Below are 21651 nucleotides of genomic sequence, written 5' to 3'. Positions count from 1 at the left end.
GTAAACAAACGAGTCATGCATTAAGGCAGGAGGCTCGAGGCCGGTTTGATGTGTGTATGTGTTGTTTGGTGTGGTTGCGGACAGCTGGAGGAGATGGTTGTGGATGGGAGGTGCTCAGCGATGTGGAGCTTCTGGCAGCTCGGCGCGTCTGGTGAAAAATATTGCATTGGGGACAGGCTCAATGAAGACTGACATTGAATACTCGGCAACAAAAATGCAGAGATGATAATTGTCTCTAGACGCGTGGAACAAACAATGTCAATCAACAGAGCGGCCAGCCGGATAAGATGGGTCTCGATGAGTATGGTATGGATGCCCGAGGACAGAGCAGCGCGTGGATGTGTGGGAAGACTGATGACAGTGGGTTGGCAGAGCTGTGGATGTCCTGACTTTTTGCCTGCTGCTTGAGGTGATGCTGCTGTTGTCGCCGTCTAGTGTTGCAGAGATGGATGGCTAAAGAATGACCTGCTCCTAGGAAGATCAAGACTGACGGAGATGATGGGGGTGGACGATGGGGTGGGTAGCAGACGGGCAGACTGGACGGAGGCGTGTTTATGTGCAGGGCAGGCCGAGCGGACAGACCTTGTTTTTGAGGTCAACGGGTAGCAGAGAGTGGGAGTGGAGCCCCAGTGCAGGTGCGGGTGCAGGTAGAAGAGAGTGAGTGCAAGTGCAATTGCAATTGCAGAGAGCTGCCGCAACACTTGCACGGTGCCAGGTGTGGGAAGGAGCGTGTTGCGGACGGAGCGTGAGCGTGAACGTGAGGCGGACGTGGACGTGGACCCCTGCACCTGCAGCACCTGCAACGCAACAGACCGCGACTTGGGAAGAGCCTGCTGCCACCCAGACCACACCAGCCAGACCAGACCAGCCCAGGCACTGCACTGTACTGTACTGCAACTGCTCGCATCACTGGGACGCGTCCAGTCTGCACTGCAGCAGTCTGGAGTCGAGGTATGACAATGAAATTGCGCGACGACGAGGGGCCATGAGAAGACGCAATAGAATTGACAGCCACTTACTGGAAATTGTGCAATTCAAGTCGCTGACGTTGAATGTATCTGTTGACGAAGAGGAGAGAGGTTGTCTGTCTGGTGTTTAGAGAGTGTGTGAAGAGGTAAAGTCCAAGTCGAGACAACCTTGGGAGTGAGTAAAGGCTGAAGCTGACCGGGCTGGGTGGACCATGTATGGGTAGCTCGACTGTGGGGTCGTGCCGGAAGTCGACGCGACAGAACCCCCGACCTTTTGTTTATATTTGGATGGGCCTTTCCCTCCCGCAACCACGGCAACCGTTACTCAATCGAGCCGTTATTGGCCGCCAGCACCGTTGCTGCTCAACCCCCAGCTCCAAAGCTTCAGGGTAGCTCTCACGGCATCAGCTACGTCCATCTCCATGACACCAGTGGAGCCATGCTCTATGCAGTCTGTGACTGTTAACCTTAGTCTATCTGTTTATGAATTGTAGCAAAGCTTACAGACCGCCGACAGGCCGCGTCCGAGACACACTTCAACACCGGGGGACATAGTCCATATATACACAGAGACGTGGACTCCAGGAAGGGATCAGGATCTTAGACAGTGCCGGTGAGGCAAGCACGGCTATCTATTGATTATTTTGCTCCCAAGTATACGCAATTGAATGTTGAATATACGTGCGAGCAATTCAATCTGTTAGAACTGAGATGCATGACACGGGGCTCCAACCGTGTAGCGTCTTATATTGGGACGGCTTAGTCATCACCAGACCCCTGCCATCGGCGTCGGCGAACTTTCGAATTTTCGAGCTTGACACCACCAAACCAGCTGTAGGCCCATCAATCCGGCTGCCCTACAATAACGCAAGGTGACCTCAGACAAATCGAGTCGAGCACTCTCGCCTTCGCTGGGTCCACTCTTACTAACTCGAGCCGAAGGCACAGAGTTCTACTTGCATTGATGGCTGCCCGGCCCAATTGAGCCCACCACATCATAGGACGCCCAGGAGCTCGAGCCTGAGCATCCACATCTGCCCACCCCCCGAAAGATGCTCCAGCCACGGTTAAGGCCACTGGCCTCGTCCATCAGGTCGCTGCTCACCGCCTCTACCTTCGCACGAGCCTATGCCAGCAAGACGCCTACCCGGGAGAAGTCGACCGCGCCAGCACTGCGCGCTGAGGAGTCCATCCAGCCCTCCCTGAGAACGGACGAGGAGGAAACCGTCATCCTGCGAACCTACAAGCCCCGAACCCCCGGCGTGCGGCATCTCAAGCGCCCCATCAACGACCACCTATGGAAAGGGAGGCCATACCGGGCGCTGACCTTCCCCAAGAAGGGCCAAGCAAGAGGTGGCAGAAACAATACGGGTAGGGTCACTGTGCGGCATCGTGGTGGTGGACACAAGAGACGTATCCGGACGGTCGACTTTGACAGGAAGGCCCCCGGGCCACACCTCGTGGAGCGCATCGAGTACGATCCCAACCGTACCGCACACATCGCCCTGGTCTCGAACAAGGCGGATGGCAAGAAGAGTTACATCATTGCAGCTGATGGCATGAGGGCCGGTGACGTCGTCCACAGCTACCGAGCCGGCATCCCCAAGGACCTGCTCGACAGCATGGGTGGTATTATCGACCCGGGTATCCTGGCCTCCAAGACGGCGCATCGCGGGAACTGCCTGCCCATGCACATGATCCCAGTGGGCACCATGATCTACTGCATTGGGTCGAGGAGAGATGGCCCCGCCCGTTTCTGCCGAAGCGCGGGCACCTACGGCGTCATTGCGTCCAAGGAGGAGGAGACGAGGGACGACGGTACCAAGATCGTGGTTGGAAAGCACGTCAGCGTGAGGCTGCAGAGTGGCGAGGTGCGCAAGGTGGACAAGGATGCCATTGCGACAATCGGTGTTGCGAGCAATGTCCACTACAACTACACCTCGCTTGGAAAGGCTGGCAGGAGCCGGTGGCTGGGTATCAGGCCAACAGTGAGAGGTGTGGCCATGAACACTGGTGAGCCACGATTTCCCTTCCTCAAGTACATTCCGTGGGCAGTCCGCACGCTAACACTCGTCCAGTCGATCACCCGCACGGTGGTGGTCGTGGTAAATCCAAGGGAAACCGGCACCCGGTCAGTCCTTGGGGCACACCGGCCAAGGGAGGCTACAAGACCCGCAGAAAGCACAACATTAACAGGTTTATTGTCACGCCTCGCGTGCGCAACATGGGCAAGAGGAGAGACAGGAAGGGCGGCTCGTCTTGAGTGTGATGAGGAGTCTTGTCTGTACATATCCGAGCTATATATGTAAGACTATTTGTACAACGTCACTCTTCAAGTGCCTGCGATGGTCATGCTCCACGCCCGGGACCATCTGCTTTCATCCCACAAGGGAACTGAACTCCTTGGTGCATAACTGGCTTACCACAGATAATAGAGACTCAGGAACCATACTGCGCTCGAGCTTACCACAAGATCGAGGCACCAACCATAACGATGACAAATGTTCCCACATCGGAAGAAGATCAACTCCAAAGCCTCGTCAACCCAGCCGGGTCCGCTCCTAGGACAGGATCTCGCTCAGGTCTCGGCACCGACCACACCTCCTGATAGCGGCCCTCGTGCTCACCCCCAACTGCAAAGTCCCACTTGGCACCGACAGGATACGCCCCGATCATCGTGAATCCGGACAACTCAACACGTTCAAGGCCGGCCCTCGAGCCCCCATCACCACCTTCGGAGACGTGGTGGTGGCCGTCCCCGGGCGTCAGCAGCTTGAATGTGCTGTCGCTGGGCTCCGGGTTAAAGGTCTTATGTGCCAGCCCCGCGGGCAGGACAAAGACGTCCCCGGCGCGTGCATGCACCTCTATGCCCCCGGCGTCACCGTCACCACCACCAGCACGCTCGTCATCAGCGACGCCGAAGCGGATGGTGGCCTCGCCGCTGAGGACGGCCATGCACTCGTGCGCGGCCGAGTGGTAGTGGGACTGCTGGGTCGGCCCGTACCTGAAGATCCATTGCACCTGCCAGCCGTTGGCAGCGAAGGCGTCGTGCACGGCGGTCGGGGATCGCGATGAGGGCGAGGGGAAGAAGCGGGGGTAGTGCAGCAGAGGGAATGGGGAATTAGGAATCCGAGATGTCGGTGGCAAGCGGTATTCCTTGACCTCAACCATGGCCGCGGGAGGCTAGAAATGTATATAAGGGTTGCTATGAAAGTAGTGTACGGTCATGTGCGTTGGGCTCGAGGAATTAGAATTTGATGCCAAGATCAATTCCTGGTGATGCTTGAGTGGTACTGTAGATGTATATGGTAATTCTATCAAGTTACCTACACTAGATAGGTAGACTGATGGAAAGAGGTTGATGTGCCGATGCGACGTCGGGCAATCCATGCCATGCCCAGCAATCCCCTCAGAGACAGAGAGCTGTCAACCCCACACCCCTGCGCTGACGCGGAGATTTTATCAAGATCGCAATTCGATCCGGCATCGAGGCGTCCAATGGCGACCAGACGTCGACCGAATGGCGTGCCGGATAAACAAATACCACAGTATGCTTGTTTCTGAGCCACTGCTATTTTGGTCGCAGACCCCGATCTCGGTTGTCACCGAAAGACATATAGCTTAATTCTTTGTCCCAGAAGTTGAATCGGTTGCGCCTTGCAAAAGGGGCTGAGCTGTGTGGTGCAACACAACAGCGGCCCCCTCGGATGATACTTATTACCATTTGGGCTGCTTTGTTGGTCCTGATACAAGCAACAGCATGAAGTCGGTTTCCTATTCGATCGCCAGACAGTCAAGAGTGGACCGCGCCTGAGTGCCAAGGTCGCCAGGCTCACAGAGTCTTGGTCTACCTCATCGCAATCTACCGCAGGCGCTGACAGTCTGGCAGTCAGTTGGACGCCCTGTGCCAAAAGCCAAGCCGGCCAACAGAAGGGAAGGGATGCTTCGAGTTTGCTCGCGGCGATCATAGCAATGCCCAGAGGATCATCTCGCACATCGCATGCCGCGGTCAGTGGCTGTGCCAGCTGCCTCCTTTTTCACCTGCCTTTCACCCTTCATCTGGCCTCTAGTTTGGTCTGATCTTTGGCCCTTGGTCCTTGGTCTGCAGTACCATTTTAGAAGCCCCCAAACCCCAAACCCCCAAACGCGCGCTCCCTTCCTTTGCAGAAAGGAGCGCCTTTGTGCGGCCGGTACCTACCTTAGGCTCCTGAGGACCAAGACGCTACGGATTATAAACCTTGGGAATCGAAACCACGCGAGCTATTCCCTCCTTCGGCTTTGGGTTCGTATTCTGGTTTTTTTGCACACGCACACACATCCCTCCACACGGCAGTTGGAAGGAGACTACCTACGAATCCTCTTACCAACTCCTCCAACCAGCCAGCCACCCACGACATTAGTCTCACAGTAAGCTCGAGAGATCAACATACGCAGCTCTGAGGGACCTAGACCTCCCTGCCTGGCTGTACCCACGACGGTTCCCACTCACTCGCCCGATTCCCCGTTCATTCGTTCATTAATCAAATTCATTCACACGTTCCCCGGACAATTGGCCAAGAAACCCTGCTGTTAGGAGCTGACTCGGACCACAGCACAAGGCCGTCTCGTATCACATCGGCGGGTACTGACACTTGATCTGGGAACGGGGACCTTTGAATGCTGTACCCGAGTGACGACTAGTCCTCTTAAACACAAACGGCCCGCTTGCCACCACCACTTCGTAGCTCCTTTCTTTGATCTCTTAGCTCCCCCCATCATGTCGAGTGGTGAGCCGAACAACGGCTCGGTGCCCCTCATCCCTATACAAAGCCGCCGCCAGTACTCTCGAGTGGGCTATGACCTAGAGCACGACCCCGACGATCACGACGACCGCGACCGCGACCATCACCAGCACGACGCCTACCGCGACTCTGACATGCGCCACCAGGTCGACACCTCATATCCAGGCCCTTCATACACCCCAGACATCAACATGGCTCGCACACATATCGCTGCCCAGCTGCGGCCCCGGAAACGGTCAACCAGGTCTGCCATCACCGTTGTATCCTCATATGTCTTTGACTGGATCATCATATTCGTCGCATTGGGCGTCGCCTACTATATGGGCAATCACCCACCCAATAAGCGTCCTTTCTTCCTCGAGGACCCAAATATTTCGTAAGATCCAGCTCCAACTCCGTCTCCAGCTCTCACAGACTGGGTACTGGCCGTTCGTTTCCAGAGTTTCTGGTGCTAACCTCCCCTAGATTCCCCTTTACAGAGCACGAGACAGTCCCACCATGGCTGCTTGTCACGTGCATGGGTGCCATTCCCATTGCCGTCGTCCTGATCGTCTCCCTCATCTTCGTACCCGGAAACACCGTGCCAAAGGGCACGCCCAAGTCCTTGATCTGGAAGCGCAAGCTGTGGGAGCTCCACGTCGGCTGGCTGGGGCTCGCCTTGTCCCTGGCGTCGGCCTGGTTCATCACCAACGGGATGAAGAACCTCTTCGGCAAGCCGCGCCCTGACCTCCTGTCGCGCTGCAACCCAGACATCGAGAACTTCACCAAGTACATCGTGGGCGGCGAGAACGTCGCCGACGGGTTCCAGCGGCTCGTCTCGGCCGAAATTTGCCGTGGCATGGACAACAGGGACGATGCGCAGGAGCTGCTGGAGGACGGGTTCCGGTCCTACCCGTCGGGCCACTCGAGCTCCGCCGCCGCGGGCCTGATCTACCTGAGCCTGTTCATCGCCAGCAAGTTCGCCATCACGTTCCCCTTCCTCGCCCCCGCGCCGGCGGGCCAGGCCAACCCGGCGGCCACCTTCTCCGCCTTCCCCTCCCGCCACCCGGGCGCCCGGCGCCTACAGGCCACCCTCGAGCAGGAGTCCCTCCACGCGCAGACGCACGACCCGGCGGCGTCGGACCTCTTCGCCCGGCACAACAAGCGGCTGGCGTCGGTGCGGCAGCAGGCCGCGGCGCCGCCTCTGTACCTGCTGATCTTCGCGTCGGCGCCCTTCTTCACGGCCATCTTCATCGCCAGCTCGCGGTGGTTCGACTTCCGGCACCACGGCTTCGACATCCTGTTCGGCTTCCTCATCGGGCTGGTCTGCGCCTTCTTCGCCTTCCGCTGGTACCACCTGCCCATCTCGCAGGGCGCCGGCTGGGCCTGGGGGCCCCGCTGCAGCGACAAGGCCTTCTGGGCCGGCGTCGGCAGCTTCAGCTACGCCATGGACTGGGAGGACCTCAGCCAGGAGGCCCCGCCCGTGGACGAGGAGGCCGCTCTGGGCGGTGTTGGCGACAAGGACCGCTCCATGGCCAGCACGGGCAACGGCCTGCGCGGGGGCGAGGATGGCGAGGAGGCGGCAAGGCGGCGTGCGCAATAGAAGACGGACGAGTGTCTTGCTATTTTTCTATTTCAGGGTGTTGGAAATTTGTTCAGAAACCACATCATCCGTACGGCGTTCTGCGTGGATTGGGCGGGACAGCATTTAGGTGTGTAGATACGAAGGCATCGGTGCATCGGGCTCCAGAAATAACGCAATTCTACGTTCAATATGACCATAATGACCGGCACCGATTGCACACTGTATTCGTGAATTAGGAAGGTACAGATTATTGACTTATGCCGCATGTTCGCCCCGGGCTCTCGCAGTATCGAATGGGTGGTGGCACTCAGATAGGGACGAACCACCAGCAATGTAGACATTGTGTAGTTTTGCGAGGGCATGTGGGCACGATTGTATCGTACAAGTCAACGGTGTGGAGATCTAGACCTGTGGATGCTTCAGAGGATTGAAAACTTGCCCTTCCATGTGCCTGCTCCAAGAACCAAATACTAGCCTGCGAGCCGCGGACGAGTGAAGAAAGGATTCGGTGGATGGGTAAGTGTTTGAGACATCACGCATCGCTGCCCGCCTGATATATGGCAGAAGACCAATGTGCACTGCGGGGCATATAAACATGTCACATGGTATCGGGACGGTGCTATTGTGATCGTCAATCACTGGGATTATCTGCCTGAACAGGTATCAATGAGGCAAGCCGTAATGCCTAATGCATGACCATAAACTGCACGCCCTGCCGATGCAACTGAGGTATTTCCATCGTGAACCGTTAACCCTGCCCCGCCTGAACGCCATAAAACACACAACACAAGTCAAGATCTTTGCCTCTTCGGCCTGATCGGGATGTCTAACGGGCGTGAAAAGTGAGGGTGACAAGTCCAGCGCAGCGTCTAGCCGGCCACGTGTTGAGCACCCGCCTCAGCCTGCGCGGCGGCGGCAGCACCCTCCTGGAACTCGAGTTCCTCGTCGTCGTCCTCTTCTTCCTCTTCTTCGTCATCATCGACGTCGCCGTCGTCCTTAAAGCCCGGCTCGACCTCCTGGCGCTTGAGCCGGCGGCGCATGGTGTCGCGCTGCTCATCCTGCCAGCGCTCGAGAGCGGCCGAGGCGTGGACCTTGAAGCCGTAGCACCGGGGTGTGTGTCGCTCGGTGGACTTGGTTGGCGTCAGGGAGGGGTAGACCTGGAAGAGGATCTGGGCGAAGGAGGTGCCGAAGTAGGCGCCATCAATAGTCGCGTGACGACTGGACTTCGGGTTGTAGAGATCCTCGCAGCGGGCGCACCAGAGCTTGACGGGCTTCTGGTTGGGGACGTCGGTCAGGCCGACGGGTAGGAGGGGGTGCGAGTTACAGTGGACGCGGGGGCATTTGCCAAAGTCGGCCTTCTTATACTTCTCGAGCTGGTTCCCGTCGTTGTCAGTTTACACGCCCTTGACACAACACTCGGGATGGCGGGGTAATGGTGTGGGTTGATGCGATGCCAGGCGATGTGATGCGATGTGACATGACGTGGAGTGACGTACCATCTTTGCAAGACCCCTAGTCGTGACAATGTACCGAGCGTGGACAAGGCCGTACAGGTGGCGGGCAGACTTCTCGATGGCCTCGCGCATGTCATCGTCGCAGTCAAGGTCGAAGACGTCTGTGATCAGGTCGAGCGCATACTGGTAATACTGGACTTCGGTGTTCAGGCCCGTCAGATTGAATCTATCAGTCAGGTATTCCTCGTCGATCTCGCAGAAGTATTCGTTGCCTCGGGAGGAGATGAACTGGTCGAGGTAGTAGCGCGTTAGCCCAGATATTCTCGGCCTTTTGCCTGGCGGCATGATGAAGACGAGGGGATGCAGGTCTTCAAGTAGAGAGCTTGGATCCTCGAGAGGGGTTGAAGCGGATGCGATGGGGAAGTGAAGGGCAACAATGCCGTATGAAGTGGGGAGTTTGCTTTCTTGAAATGCTGTGTGGTGCATGCGGCCAGGCCCCAACCCAAGGCAGGTCGCAACCGAACAAGAAAAACAGGACGACGAGACTTTGCCTGCGACGGGATGGGATGAATGGGAACTTTGGTTGACATACCCAGTCGCGCCAGTAACTGGTGTAGTCACTCTCGCTCTCAGAAACGAAGTCATCCATCATGACGGCGCGGTCTCTATCGCTGGCTGTTCCGGGGATGGTGTCGAAGTCCTGGATAGTGTCCAGTCAGAGCAACACGACCTCAACACCAAAGCAGCCTTCAAAAACCAGCTGCTTCGTCTCCTTAGCCTTGTGATCCGACTCGTTGCCCTCTATGCCAGGCGCGTCACCGTCAGCTCTCGTGGTGGGTTGATCAAGTAAGTGGTGGTGCCCAGGCCGGCGTGGAGAGATGTAGTGTAGCGGGAAGAGAGAGGTGCGAAAGTAGGCGGTGATGGCGGGGAAGGTCAACGGAGATGCGGCTCTGCCTCTGCGGCCCAAGATTTTGGAGCGGCGAAGCGCCAACACGCCAACATGCGTGCAGGGCCTAGAACAAACACTGCAGCTCTCCCAGGGTCCAATGCTCAGGTCTCTCCTACTGTGGTTGCAGCCGGCCGACAGGGGTGAAGGCCAGACAGGGTTCGGTGACTTTGTCGCGCTCTGATGCAAACTGCAACAAACCATCCACAACCATCTTTTCCCACCCAACACCATTGGTCGCTCATCAATCCGGCATTTCCACGTTATTAAGTTGACTAGATATCAAGGTCGCACGAGGGCGATGCCTCCAACAGTGAGCCTAGCCGCAACATCGTCAACAAGTCCTTGGTCACAAGTAATGTTGCTTTGACCTGCTGAAGCCAAAATTTCCGGCTATTTCGAGGTCGACAATTTCCTCTAAGTGATGATAACGGAATACGGAATTTGGGCAGAAGGCTGGCAAGGTGACGCGAAGAAGAGCAACGACAATATCCGAACCAAGGATTTCTGGGTCAGAACATGGCGCGATGGAATTTATCGCTTGAATCACTTTTGATGTTTGACAGGACATACAAGTATCAATTTGTTCTCTTCAGAGGTCAGATTCAGTGTCATTATACAGATTACTACTAATAAAGAACTATAGTATATAAGTGTTCGCGACTCCAAGACTTTCGTCTCTATGAAGCGCAACTCATTGAGCTTCCACTGCCTGGCCACGTGGGAGCATGCAAGATTTACTGCCTTGCACGGCGGCACTTCTCCAGGTCGACCGTCTTGGCTGTCGCCTGCAGCGTGCCGGCATCGAACGACCCACGGCCGTCCAATCCGGCGAATCCAGCCTGGTCAAAGTTGAAGTAGCCTCCGGTGGAGTCAACCGTGACACCATAGACCTTGCGCTTCTCGCCGGCGGCGTTGGTGTAGGTGACCTCCACGCACTGGCCGCAAGCCGTCTTGTCGTCAGCAGCCCAGGGCGTGGCGATGATGCTATAATAGTCCTCGAGGACGTCGACGAAGTACTCGTACTACCGGCAAGGGTTCTATGTTAGCTGAATTCTAGGTTTTGGCTCTCCTGGAGTGGGTGGACTCTTACGTTCTTCACGATGCTGCTGTTGGGGGCAGCAGAGCAGCCGAAGTCGGCAATCTTGAGGCTAATGTCCAGGTATGCGGTGGCGTAAGAGACTGCATGGAGTTAGCTTGAATATGACACGGCCGGCACAGATCGAGGTGGCTTTTACCAGGTACAGTAGTGTCTCGGGCCTCGACCTCCTTGACGTCTCTAGGGACGGTCGCCGCAGAGGCCAGGGGCGCCGCAAAGGCAAGGACGGTGGTGAACAGAGCCGAACGCATTTTGCTGAGACTGAAGGATTTCCGAAGAAGTAATGAATGTGTTGTTAAATGAGTGACAGTTGTAGGGACAGGCAGAGGAATTAGTATTAAAGAGTGACGGATTGGTTGTAGAGAGTAAGACCAGTGGCGATCGTAGCAGAGAAGACGAATTACTTCTTATACTTCGCGCATACGATGCAGTCTCGTGAGCCTTTCGTCGTCCAACCTGTGATCCACCGTCATGTTCGAATCGTGAACACCCGGTCCCGGCGCTTCCGTCGTGCGCGTGTCAAGCGGGTATTGCTTTCAAGCAATTTGATAGAGTTCAGTGGTTCGCAGACACGACTCGGGCAGCTGAAGCTTCTTCCCCGTACTTCACGCTTTTTGCTCATGGGCAGCACCGTTTGGGAAATTACGCCCAAGAAGCTCATCTCGGGCTGTCGAAAGTTCTCGTACGAATCTTCAGCTTAACCTCTTTGCCCTTCCACCACAACTTTCCAGGAAATTGACTTGCGCGGGAGAGAGATCCTTCCGGGTGCATTCTGGCATGTCAATTCCTGCTAATCACTCGGAACTCTGCCTGATTTGCATTCGGCAACCACTCAATTACATTGCTTCCGTGGGCACGTCTTGAATCGACGGTCCAGTGAAGCGGTCGTGACTTGACCCGTGCTATGGCTTCTTTTGGCATAAACGCGTCCGAATTTCAGTCTCGGCATGGTAATGTTTACAAGACTAGTAGTTATATAACATATCTTGAGAAATATCATTTAGTGAGTCATAACAGTAGCGTAGGCTTAAAATTTGATTTCTCTCTAAGTAATTGTCTCTGTAAACTTCAGAAGAGAGAGTCAACTGCTCCTGAGTGGAATGTGAACAAAGCTATTTATAGCATAACTTTCTTTGAAAACAGATCATGACTACCAATAGGCTCGAAATCTCTAAATCGAAGGGAGCGGCAAAGGAGTTGACATATTGGAAGGAAGATCCAATTTTAATTTGGATTCTTCATCCGCTGTAGGACTCATAGCAACCATTGAGACGCTCTTGGATCATTGCTATTAGTTACAATTAACGCAATGTAACTCAATGGTTACACTTATCTGGTTTGATGACATTCACAGATTATTGTCCTCACATACTTCGTTGACGTACTGGCGGATGGTCCCTGACACTTACGTGGCTACTCTCATCCTACGTTGATAGACCACATTAATAAAATTAGCTCCCGGGCTCTTGGGTTTTGTCCTTGCGATAGATCACACCCTGAAAATATCATTGATATTTGAGAGCGAAATGAAACAACTTTAGTCATCGCCGTCCTTCTGGGCAAAGGCCGGCCATGGAGCTTTTTGTGTTATCTGGTTGCTGACTTGCCCTTCCGCTTGAAATCTCAATCGTCTCCAAACTGAATGTTCTTGTAATAACAATAAGTGAGTGAGAGATAAGGCTTTATAGCTTCCATCTAGAAGAATTGACATATTTCTTCAAATATCTGATCTTCTGGTTTGGTTAGAGACGTCCAGAGATGAGTCACCTCTCATCTTAACACGCCCACGTAGCAGCACTTCCCTAGATTGTGATATGGATCATGATCTCCAGACTCAAGATAGACAGTGATAATTACCATTACATCCACCTTATAATAATTGACAGTAGTTCTAATCCTGGAGAAGTTTCAAGACATTCCTGTAGCGGACCTCGATCAAGACAGTTGATGGGAAACAGCACTCGCTGTTGCAAGCCTATAGTAAGTTTACCTATAGGTATTACATCATCTCAATCTAGCCATATTTCTTTCAATTGATCTTAAGCCATCGAGAAGTCGACATCCAGGATGTGAAGCTGAGGTGGTACCCAGAGAGCTGAGCCAAAGCGCGCGTTTGATCAAACTGATTCGACCAACACTTTGCACATCCGGACCGATTTGACCTCTAGTAGGTACAAGGCAAGACTGAGCCCTGATCTGGCAAATTAGCAATCTTTCCTGGTACAGTGGGCATATTCATGAAAAGTAAAATCTTTGCTTTCGTACTCATCTGAGCAAATAGCCCGAAAGCTCAAGGTGCTGAAGGTGCGAACTGTTTGTCCCCAGACGCGTGAAATCAAAACAGGAGACAGTGCTATTCTTCCATGTCATCCCGTCGAAAGCATCAACATGGCACAGTAATTTTAGGCGCTGATCTGCGTCCCGGTCTGGAAGGGAATGGGATGGTGGGCACACATTCACAGATCTGGAGCCAAGCCAGGTCTATTCCGACCAAAAAAGTTGACATGGACGAGCCATGAGCAAAACAAATGTCCTCGGATACGGGGAATCGAACCCCGAGCTGGTGAGTGAGAGTCACCGATGTTAACCATTACACCATATCCGACTACGGTGTGAGGACCTGTTGTTGTTGTGCCTCCCTGGTTGTGTGGGTGTTATAAAGCTGCTGTGTGGGGTGGAGACTGAAAAGTTTTGCTCGGAGCACGCCCGGTGGGAACCCGCATGCTCCAAAACACTGACCGTGCAACGCCTCAAGACCAAAATCTTTCCTTTTCAAAAAGGGTCGGTGAGGAATGAGATTTTCAGGTCTCTCATTGCTTTCTAGACAGGCAATGCCATGCGTGTTGCGGAAAAATGTAATGTATCAATTGCAGCTGTTTGTGCCCTCAGCAAACGTCATCTGCCGCATGCTAGCTTCAGTGAGACTCTTTCAGCCCTTTTTTTAGGACTTCAAGCTAGACTCTGTCATTGGACGTAGAATCTAGGATGTTTATAGCCTCACTTCGAAAGCTTGTTCTAGAGTTCACTGTAGGTCGTCCCGACGGCATTTACTTCTCAGTTCTGACCAGTGACTTATAATAAGAGCCCCATATTTTAGAATAATGAAAAAGTCAATCATATCAGCTCATTCCTGAAGTTGAATTCCAAGTTGAGTCAGTAAGTGCTCGGACGATGATCATCGCCTGCTAGAGAATAAATGGCATCTTTCACAGTATCCATGGCTACATAAGTGTGGTGTCGATGTCTCGAATCAGAGTCTCCTGATATGTTTACTGTAGGTGCAGACATTTGGTTTAGTCGCAACACAGTATGTAAAATATTCCCGCTACATCTACAAACAAGCTGCCCACATCGCAGGTGGGATACACAGAGTGAAAACCCACACAACATCCCGCTCGAACCCAAAAAGCGCTAGCAACTGCATCAAGACCCAACTTGCTACTGACGCTACGATTTGCGGCACGGTAATCGCCATGTTATGGAATGCCAGGAGCAGAGGTGTATCGTCTTGAAAATTGCCATGATCAGACTCGACTTCGTCGGCATCCGCTTGCAGCGACATGATACCAGTCTCACTAGTGGCAATATCGTCTCCCGCTATGGTCAGAAGCTGCGACTGGGCTTGTGCCGAAGCTTCACACGCAATCAGCGCGTACGGCACCCAATTCGATAATGCGAAAAGTATACCATTGCCGCCGAGCAGGAGTGATACCGTGGTTGCGATGGTAGGCGAAAACGGACTAGTGGCCATTAAGATAAGTAGGCAAATTCCAGTCAATGAGGCCGCAAGTGCTGCCAAACTCGGCCTCCAGACCCATCGCATAAGCTTGTTGCGCGTGTGGGCTAGTTTGATGCTGTGGTGATGGAGGGTGGTCTCATCGTCAGTCTCAGTGTCGGGCTGTCTTCCAGTGAAGGCACTTCTATTTACGGATCGCCGCCATACCATGGAGACAACCACGAGAGTGACCAAAGCGGCAGAGTGGAAGAGTAGTGCGACGCGAGACATGGCATCTCCAGATTTTGATGGCAGTGTTGACGAGTCTTCTTCCGGAGTATCGGTCTTCTCGTCTAAGAGACAGTCAGTTTGTTAATTAATGGGCTAGAGAAATTGGCAGACGAACAAACGAGAGAAGTGAGTCTAAAAGTTCGAAGCTCTGTTAGCGTAACGACTTGACCGTGAAGCAAGTAGCACATATCGTTCATGAGAAGGACTCGGCAACTTACGCGCTGGTGTAGTGCAGAACCAAAAACCAGGCGAACCATGACACCAGCTGCACACGGCACGTCTGTCTTGTCATGGGTGGCAGATGGCGCGCCTTTTCAACGAGCCAGCAAACGTGATCACGTAGTGAGACGCGAACCGTTGTTTCCTCCTTTCTGCGCCCCAAACACTGCTGCGGCAAAAGCCTCGCAGTGTCCGTCAAGGCCACGACACATAGTAGCAACGCCAGGACGGAAGTCACGACAACACTGAGATTCCAGAAAGCCGGACTATACACGAGCCCAACAAGAGCGACAAATACGGATCCCAGTGCCGAGAAGCGACTGACCCACAACATGGCGGAGGGCTGGTGCTGCGGTTGGAAGCAGTCAACCACAGAAGAACGGAGGCCGAGCGCGAGAGGCTGGATCGAGAAATTCAAGGCGTAAATGCTCAGGCCGGCAATAATGTGTGAACCTGTTTCTGCCGCGCTGGGAGATTCAGAGCTGAGGATGCTGCAATCCAACCTCACTGCGAGCGACTTAGCCGTTGCCAGGACGAGGAAGGAGACGATAGTCCCGACGCCGCCGAGAAAAATAAAAGGTTTTCTTTTGCCCCAAGGTCCATTGCATTTTTCGCTGATCGCTGCAACAATTGGCGGCCCAATGAGGCCTGCCAATGGCCCGGACAACACAAAGATGGGCATCTGGGTGTTGGGTACTCCGAGCGAAGACAGGTAAGGCTGATAGGTTACTGTCAGCTCTCGACGACACAAGAATTGCCTTGAAGTTCACACATCGGGGACTATATTCTCCAACAAAACTCACAATTCCATACACCTGCTGAATCGTCCAAGCCAGCTGCAGACTATGATGCGTTTATGGTTAGTTGGCTTCTTGCAACTGACTCCGGTCACCTAGGCACCAACCCAAAAAAAGGAACGGTCAGGACGAAGAAGTCCCATTTTCTCGGTCTTCTAACAGCCGCAGCATCTTCTGCAGGATTGGAAGAGGGTTGCTTTCCCACGAGAGGGGCATTGTCCAGATCTATGTCGTCGTCGTGGTCCATCATGCGCCTAGCATTGTCGACGGCTGATTGGGAAGCGGGAACACAATCTTCAGAAGCTGTGGTCAACTCGAAAGAATAAAGAAATAAAAGACAACAGGGTATCACTCCTAAATGGGTTGATTTGAGCATCAGGTGTGGTTTCACCGGCATGTAGATGCGAAACAGGAGTTGTTCTGTCAAGAGTTCGGTCCGAACATGCCAAGCTGGAGCCTTCGGTCCGAGCCTTGAACTTAAGTATCAGTCACAATAATCACAAGATTTTTACACTTCTTCACGACATTAATTACACAAGTGAGAAGTACTCCATAATTGAAGAACACGTCTGTGTTGTACGACTCTCGTAGAGCCTAGGCGGCACGGTTGACAGAGTGATTGGTTTTCATCCTTCCACCTGAAATCTCGGCACCCTAAAAGGACAGAGTGCCATTAGCCGACGATGTGGAGAATGATCAAGGAAAGATACCGTCCTCAAATTGAACAAAAAGTTGGCTGGCTGAAGCCTGAAGTATCGGGTAGCTGCGTCTGAGATAGTCCTACGTGGTGTGGTCTCATGCAGACCGTACCGTTCGACTATTTTCATCGCGACCCTTGTGATTGCCTCATTACGTAAAAGACACATCGTAACCTTTGCCGAAAGAATTAAATGCATGACGACGATGTTCTTGCTCAAAATAAAATACATCGCTGCATCACTGCACAAACTGGGCCATTTCCCCGCTGGTGGGCTCCTCCGTTTGTAGAGACTGGAGGCGCCAGACCGCTAGTCCAGTCCGAGACTGAGACTTCTTGGGACTGAATAAAGGAATTTGATACTCAGCCAATGCAAATAGCCGATGAAAGATGATACATATCATGGGAGAAGCTGGAATTTTCTCGGCATCGCCGAGAGCGTTTGCTAGCACGCTTGCTTCAGTCTCGGCTCAGGCCCATGATCAGTTAGTCCTCTATGCCCTTAGACTCTCTCTTTTGTCCACCTGGATACCTCCTGCAATTTTTGGCTAGTTTGTCACGAACACGGCCTCTTTGAATCCGTGACAACCCGGCAATAACAACTAAGCTACCCGAGCTCTGACGTGGTCATGGCGAATGCCAAAGGCGAATGCCCCGTGGGAGCTGAAGAACTTGAAGGCATGTGTGAGAGGAGAACTGGAGTTTACAAACGCATCAAGGCAGATTTTGAGGAATGGTGTGTCGAGCAGCAGCAGAAGTTTCGGATAGAGACGCTGGATCTTCAGGACGAGCTGCACCAGCTGAGGAAATGTCTAAGTGAGATGGAACAGGAAGAGCGGAGAGCTACCACAGGGCTGAGAGACCTTCTCCACCGCCCCTGGATGCAAAACACACAATCTCCGGACAGCGGAGAGCTATTTGCTGAAGGAGACAGATGGGTGAGCGAGTTCCACAGCATCAAATCAGAGAATGACCATGGGCTGCGCAGCTCAGGACATGGAGTCGACAAGAAGAGCATTCTGGAAGGTATCAGAAAGACTCGGAAGAAACTTGATGACCTACCAGCGGAATACGCCGCAGCCCAGAGAGAGGAGACACGGAGACTCAGGGCGCGGCTGGAAGAGCTGTGGCAGCCTCAGAGTCAACAAGGTCCTTCCAACACGGTGAGTCAAAGTACATGGCTTGCTATGCTTTTTACTGACAATGTAATATTCGACAGCAGAAGCTCCTAGACAACTCCGTTCAGGGGCGGATGAGACCGAGCCCAGAAGCGGCCAACCTTGGTGCGGAAGAAGCCTCTTCGGAAGAAGCCTCAGCGGCGACCTCTGCCGCAGCTCACGGGCAGAGATGGAGGCCTCCACGAGAAAGGCAATTCGAATCTTTCAGCGCGATGGGTACTGAAGAAATAGCATTTCCACTGCGCTCAGACATGCTTCCTTCCTCAGATCAGCCCAATACATTGTCAGCTCCTGCGAAGCCGCAGTCAAATACTGTTCAATCATCAACCACAGATCGCAGGCCGGACCATTCTATGATTCGTTCGAAACACAAGCTTTCCAAGCCAGCTTCTAGAGGCTTTGTCTCTTTCCGAGATCATCATGGGCGGTATCAAGCAGAGAGGGCGACTGCTGAATGGAGACTGCATAGTGACAAACGGAACGGTCCCCTGAGACACGCGGTTCCTGGACCAGGTACACAAGACCAGAATTCGAACCCTACATCCTCGCCCACTTCAAACACACGCGGTCACCCAGAAATGTCTATGTTACCTAGCATTCCTGCTGAAGGAGTGCAGGCCATGAAAGAGCCAACTAGTGACCGACATCTCGACAATACAGAAACCCCGTCTAATTTCACTCAGAAAGCACAGACGGGCGCCGGGACTAGCACGATCACTGCTGTTCACTCGATACTCCGCGAAGCTCTGGATCTGAACCCCAGAGATAGAGTAAGTGTGGTGGATTTTAGCGTCCTCGTTTCCATGAATAGAGGTTAACATAGCTAAGATGAAGACACTGTTCGAAACGCAAGAAACTAGGCGCGGGAGCCAGGCCTCGGTGTCCGATTCTGACTCTGAGCTGCCGCTTGCGAAGAAGCACAAGGCAGAAAAGACGATACTTTTTAAAGAAGTCAATGCCGAGAACAAGGATTGGAGACACGAACAGATCTACAGGATCAATGAGTTTCCGGCGAGGTCGAACAAGTGGTATATCTTTCGCTGTAAGCGGCACAGAATGAGTTTCTTGAACGTTGGTGGAGCAGCATCGCACCTCACTGGAAGGGACCATAGCTCCATTCGTTGTAAAGGCGATCGAGCAGTCGAGGAGCTGGGAATACGTGTCATTGACTGTGATGCGAAGAAAGCGTCGCGGAACAATACTGCGCATGAGCTCGCGTGTGAGCAAGGTTATCGCCCGGATTCAGTCGTCAGAGGACGCCATCGCGCTCGCCACCGTGCCTCAGTCGCAGACCGAACAGAACAACAATCTGTCACTCCCGGAGACTCTGACTGGTCCCGAGAAGATCTGCGCACTGGACTGTCCAGGTGCAAGAGCGGCGATGCTCAGCCATTGGTGAGCGTTATCGAGCCTGTGCCAGGGGAGCTTTATCAAGCGTACTGGCCCAGTGAAAAGTGCTGGTATCCAGTAACAGTGTTGCCCTGGGGAGACTTACGCGAGGTCGGAATGGTTGGCCGCTTGGATGACACCGACCTCTTCAACCAAAAGCTTCCAACCTGCTTTGCCGTGGTAGCCTCGCAGAATGGCCTAGAAATTGCCGGATGGAAAGAAGACTTCCAAGACCATGGCCGCCGCGTTTCTGAGCGCAAATTTCCTTGCCTGTTCTTCGACGGAAGCTCTGCAGTCTTGCACGCAGAGGGCTCATCCTCGAAATCAGTGACACGAAACCTTGCTTGGGTCATGGCGAAACATCTGCGATCCATCAATTTCCGCCACCCGCACGGTCACATCTTCAACGAAGCCGGCCTTGCTGAAGCTAAATATTTCAGGGAACAAGTTGCAGTGTTGAACAATCAAGCTATCCGAGAAACACCTGAAGACTCTCGACCCTTGATTGCACGGGATAGTGGTGTAGGCAGCGTCCGTGAAAGCGTGAGAAGTCCCCCCTTCCCTCCGACTGTTGGAAAAGAAATGGCAACGGAGGAACTGACTTCTGTCCACTCTAGCCTCATCGCAATCATGCTGAGCATCTTGAGGCCGCGGGGATGGCACATGACCCAACTCCCAGGCCCGAGAGCTCTAACGATGGGCGTGTTGTTCCGCGTGATGGGTGGCATGTTCATACGACTGACTATTACCGCCAACGAATTGATGAAGCCCAGACACAACTGCTTAGGGGCCAATCTGGATCGTCAGAGCATCACGGAAATGTCTTCGAGGCTCAGCCAAAGAGGCCATAGCCGAACTTGGGTTCGTTCTCTACACTGCAGATACTCGCAGCCCAGCCGGGATGTCGATCCAAGCAATGGGTTTTGGATTTCAGCTAGATCCTCAGGACGGCTCGGCTGGCTGACAGAGTCTTTCGTGTCTGAAGGATTGACGGTTCCCAGTGTGAAAAATCGTCACCGTCATAGAGCCGGACTTTCAAGTCTGCCATCGGGACGGGGAGCATGCATTTCTGTTTCTGTGGGAGAAGACGGCGAGTCAGCATATGTAGATGTCAAGTTCAGCAGGAGATAGCATTTCCACGAGTGGTAAAAAGTGCCTATATTCAGACCAGGGCTCTTGTAATATGTTCACATGGATCTTGTAGTGTGTCCCGAATGCTCTTGCAATTGGGATTGCTTTGATGGAATCCCGCTCCCATCCCTCCTCCGCTTCACTTGGTCTTTTCCTGGCTTCTTATAAGCAGTCTTGTGGATGTTTCAGGGTACCAGATATTACCGTGGCTTGAGATACAAGCTAGTTCGCCTAACGCGCCCTAGCAATCTCATCTTCTTTAATCAGAAGTCAGAGCATCTATAATGTAGTTGTCGCGTACGGAACTTGTGTCTGCTTTGAAGACAAAAAGAGACCACAACGTTGAATGGTCGCTATCTGCGCATTATTCTAAGTCAATTTCCGCCAAAGTTCTATTGATTTTATTCTGCTTCCGAGCTGCAGAGCTATTTTGGGTTGTAGCTTTGGGTGAGTAGGCCGAACAGCAAGTTAAAAGGATGCCCATTAGGCAGCTCCGAATTTGCACCTCTGTTAGAGATGCTGATTAGTGAGGAGCTTGTGTGCACCTCATTATCTCTATAGAATCTGAGCTATGCTTGGACTTGTTCTATGTCCAAGGCTCGGCATTCCCTGCTTGGCCACCTGCCATGACTAGACAATGACCGAAACAACTAGAGCCTCTTAGGCCACCAGACCAAACATAAGACTCAACGCAAACTAGGTTCGTGGCTGCGGAACGGATGGCTGCCACCATCTTTCAAGCCAGCCTTACGTTATATCTTTCATGCAGCCTACGTCTACGGCAAAGTACAGTCTTACCAGCCGGACAAAGATTTGCCAAGTCTTTCACCCCGCAGCCTGTGTGTCGTAGCTTATTTTTAATCCATCACGCGTAGCTCAAACGGTACGATTGGCAGGTATGGCAGAATGCCGCTGGCTATGTCAAACGTTTCTAACAAGTGGCCTCGGAGACTTAGTATGAGAAGAGCAGTCGAGTCAGGCGCATCGTCCCTGGATATTTAGGCGTACCGAGGACCCGTCATTGTTGAGTGCCGTGAGAAGATGACTCGACCGAATGGAGCAAGATTCTCCTTTCGTAAGCTGTCCATGTCAGGTGGCACCGGGATGATCGGCAGCCGAGCTCTTGTCTGATGGCAGTCATTGTGTTGTAATACCAGTTTGTTCGCGCGGCTTCATTAGCACCCGGTCGATGCCGTTGGGACGCTGTGCGACAGTGATAGAGGCCAGAGAGAGGAAACATTGAGCATTGATCAGTGCGGTGGAATGTATACTACCCTATCGAGCATGGACGGAGTGATGGTCGTTTTTACTTAGTGCCTGTCTTACTGTACGGTATCAGTTCCCGGATCAACTTTACAGGGCGACAACTTGAAACGGAGGGTGAGGTGGCCAGGCACGCCAGGGTCCTGCCCCACAAATGCG

General features: G+C 53.3%; 5 protein-coding genes across 5 annotated transcripts; 3 read left to right on the top strand and 2 right to left on the bottom strand.

Moving 5' to 3' along the window:
• Positions 1 to 2020: 2020 nt before the first annotated feature.
• Positions 2021 to 3231, top strand: J7T55_008351 (mitochondrial 54s ribosomal protein rml2; the record flags this gene model as incomplete). Its single annotated transcript, XM_053138659.1, has 2 exons — positions 2021 to 2981; positions 3047 to 3231. 2 exons carry the CDS (start codon positions 2021 to 2023, stop codon positions 3229 to 3231), a joined length of 1146 nt encoding a protein of 381 aa, XP_052997627.1.
• Positions 3232 to 3491: 260 nt separating this feature from the next.
• On the bottom strand, positions 3492 to 4139 carry J7T55_008350 (fad-dependent pyridine nucleotide-disulfide oxidoreductase; the record flags this gene model as incomplete). The annotated part of the gene is made up of 1 exon (XM_053138658.1): positions 3492 to 4139. The coding sequence occupies one exon, from the start codon at positions 4137 to 4139 to the stop codon at positions 3492 to 3494; it is 648 nt and encodes a 215-aa protein (XP_052997626.1).
• A 1585-nt stretch (positions 4140 to 5724) lies between these two features.
• J7T55_008349 (pap2 domain containing protein) lies at positions 5725 to 7331 on the top strand (the record flags this gene model as incomplete). Its single annotated transcript, XM_053138657.1, has 2 exons — positions 5725 to 6125; positions 6215 to 7331. 2 exons carry the CDS (start codon positions 5725 to 5727, stop codon positions 7329 to 7331), a joined length of 1518 nt encoding a protein of 505 aa, XP_052997625.1.
• Positions 7332 to 13926: 6595 nt separating this feature from the next.
• J7T55_008347 (MFS general substrate transporter) lies at positions 13927 to 16081 on the bottom strand (the record flags this gene model as incomplete). The annotated part of the gene is made up of 6 exons (XM_053138656.1): positions 13927 to 13942; positions 14259 to 14880; positions 14934 to 14950; positions 15037 to 15755; positions 15841 to 15880; positions 15942 to 16081. 6 exons carry the CDS (start codon positions 16079 to 16081, stop codon positions 13927 to 13929), a joined length of 1554 nt encoding a protein of 517 aa, XP_052997624.1.
• An 852-nt stretch (positions 16082 to 16933) lies between these two features.
• On the top strand, positions 16934 to 19949 carry J7T55_008346 (uncharacterized protein; the record flags this gene model as incomplete). Its single annotated transcript, XM_053138655.1, has 7 exons — positions 16934 to 17016; positions 17139 to 17694; positions 17751 to 18479; positions 18544 to 18751; positions 18822 to 19104; positions 19158 to 19641; positions 19716 to 19949. The coding sequence occupies 7 exons, from the start codon at positions 16934 to 16936 to the stop codon at positions 19947 to 19949; spliced, it is 2577 nt and encodes an 858-aa protein (XP_052997623.1).
• Positions 19950 to 21651: the final 1702 nt, after the last annotated feature.

This window comes from Diaporthe amygdali (genome assembly GCF_026229845.1).
Source record: "Diaporthe amygdali strain CAA958 chromosome Unknown NODE_4_length_2575358_cov_65_588622, whole genome shotgun sequence".
Lineage (NCBI taxonomy): Eukaryota > Fungi > Ascomycota > Sordariomycetes > Diaporthales > Diaporthaceae > Diaporthe > Diaporthe amygdali.
This window is presented reverse-complemented; position numbering and strand designations above follow the sequence as displayed.